The sequence below is a fragment of the Panthera tigris genome, chromosome F2 (genome assembly GCF_018350195.1).
Source record: "Panthera tigris isolate Pti1 chromosome F2, P.tigris_Pti1_mat1.1, whole genome shotgun sequence".
Taxonomy (NCBI): Eukaryota; Metazoa; Chordata; class Mammalia; order Carnivora; family Felidae; genus Panthera; species Panthera tigris.
Genome location: NC_056676.1, coordinates 74,143,422 through 74,145,264, shown reverse-complemented (window position 1 = coordinate 74,145,264; position 1,843 = coordinate 74,143,422). Strand labels below are relative to the sequence as shown.

General features: G+C 49.1%; 1 protein-coding gene across 1 annotated transcript; it reads right to left on the bottom strand.

The window, feature by feature from the left end:
* Positions 1–616: 616 nt before the first annotated feature.
* Positions 617–1,012, bottom strand: LOC102950319 (glyceraldehyde-3-phosphate dehydrogenase-like). Its single transcript, XM_015537902.2, has one exon. It carries the CDS (start codon positions 986–988, stop codon positions 617–619), a length of 372 nt encoding a protein of 123 aa, XP_015393388.2. The 5' UTR covers positions 989–1,012.
* Positions 1,013–1,843: the final 831 nt, after the last annotated feature.

Below are 1,843 nucleotides of genomic sequence, written 5' to 3'. Positions count from 1 at the left end.
CTGCAGCAGCCGGGATCGCTGTCTCTCCTGTTCCTCTTCGGCTTCTCCCCAGCTCCAGGGCCTTCTCCTACTTCTTCCAAGCAGATCAGTGCCTTCTGACCTGAAGACCTTCGATTACCATCTCCCCCACCCGCCTGAAATGCTACTCCCTGACTCTCCAGGGATGAGTCCTTGTCCCCCTTAGATTTTGGCTGAGGTACCTGCCCAGCCGGCTTCATCGAAATCTGCACCACCGCCCTCCGGAATCTTGTCCTTTGGGTCACGATGAATTTTGTGACTGCTTTTCTTTTCTTGTTGTTCTTAGCATCTCAGGTCTGGCTCCAGGTTTCTGGAAAGCAGAGACATTGCACTCTCTGTGCACTCACGTCCCCCCCCAGCATTCAGCATGGTGCCGGGCCCCTAGTAGATGCTCCTAGAAATTTCCTGAACAAATGAAGGAATCGTGCACAGAAGATCTGCTTTTCCTAGGAGGGAGGGACTCGAGAGAACTTGCTAGAAGGAGAAATAGAGGAAGCTAAATAGATAAATACATTTGTGACAACCCTGGACAAAGTTAGGAATTTAATCCAGTTCATAAATTCCCTAAACTTGTAGCTTTTGACCACCATCACCCATTTTACCCACCCTTCAAGTGAGCCCCAGCCTTCTCCATGGTGGTGAAGACCCCAGTTGACTCCACAACATACTCAGCACCAGCATCACCCCATTCGATGTTGGCGGGATCTCGCTCCTGGAAGATGGTGATGGGCTTTCCATTGATGACAAGTTTCCCGTTCTCAGCCTTGACTGTGCCGTGGAATTTGCCGTGGGTGGAATCAGACTGGGACATGTAGACCACGTCGTTAAGGTCGATGAAAGGGTCGTTCATGGCGACAATGTCCACTTTGCCAGAGTTGAAAGCAGCCCTGGTGACCAGGCGCCCAATACGGCCAAATCCGTTGACTCCGACCTTCACCATCGTGTCTCGGGGACGCGGCTGGCACTGCATGCACCAGGAGATGTGGCTGTCTGTCCAACGGGGAAGAGCAGGAGCCACCTCACCTCAGGCAACCACCAACCTGCTCTCTGTATCTGTGAGTTTTGGGGTCAATTCTAATATTAGCATTCTAACATCCCCATTCTGACTGGACTGAGAGGATAACTCATCGCGATTTTGATTCGCATTTCCCTGATGATGAGTGACACTGAGCCTATTTTTCATGTACCTGTTGGCCATCTGTATATCTTCCTTGGAAAAATGCCTATTCAGATCCTCTACCCATTTTTAAGGGGATTTTTTAAAGTTTATTTGTTTTGAGGAAGAGAGAGAGGGAGAGAGAGAGCGCATGCCCATGGGGGAGGGGCAGAGACAGAACGAGAGAGAGAATCCCAAGCAGGTTCCACGTTCCGCAAGCAGCCTGACAAGGGGCTTGATCTCATGAACCGTGAGATCATGCCCTGAGCTGAAATCAAGAGTCAGACGCTTGACCGACTGAAGCACCCAGGCACCCATTTGGGCTTTTTTTGCTATTGAGTCGCCCATAAATTATTTCTTAATATTTATTAGGAGCCTATTATGTTCCTGCTATGATTAATTCAGCGGCTACAGCTTCTCTTCGGCCAGGACATTCCTGTGGAGGGCTCCATATTTTGAGTCTTGGCCTTGACACCTATACTGTTTATGTAATTAAATAAGCTAAAGTCCTTGATCTACAGTCAGGTGGAAACAAATCGATATGTGAATAACCATTTATCAGGAGACGGGTAGTAAAGTATATTAGAAAGGTTCAAAGGGCTACCAAGACCTGGGAAGGGAAGATGAATTCGGAGCGTGGGTTTGTGGAAGGTTCCTGGGGAGAAGGCG

Coding starts and splice junctions, on each gene's coding strand:
- LOC102950319 (XM_015537902.2), bottom strand. CDS start 988: ATGCAGTGCCAGCCGCGTCCCCGAGACACGATGGTGAAGGTCGGAGTC.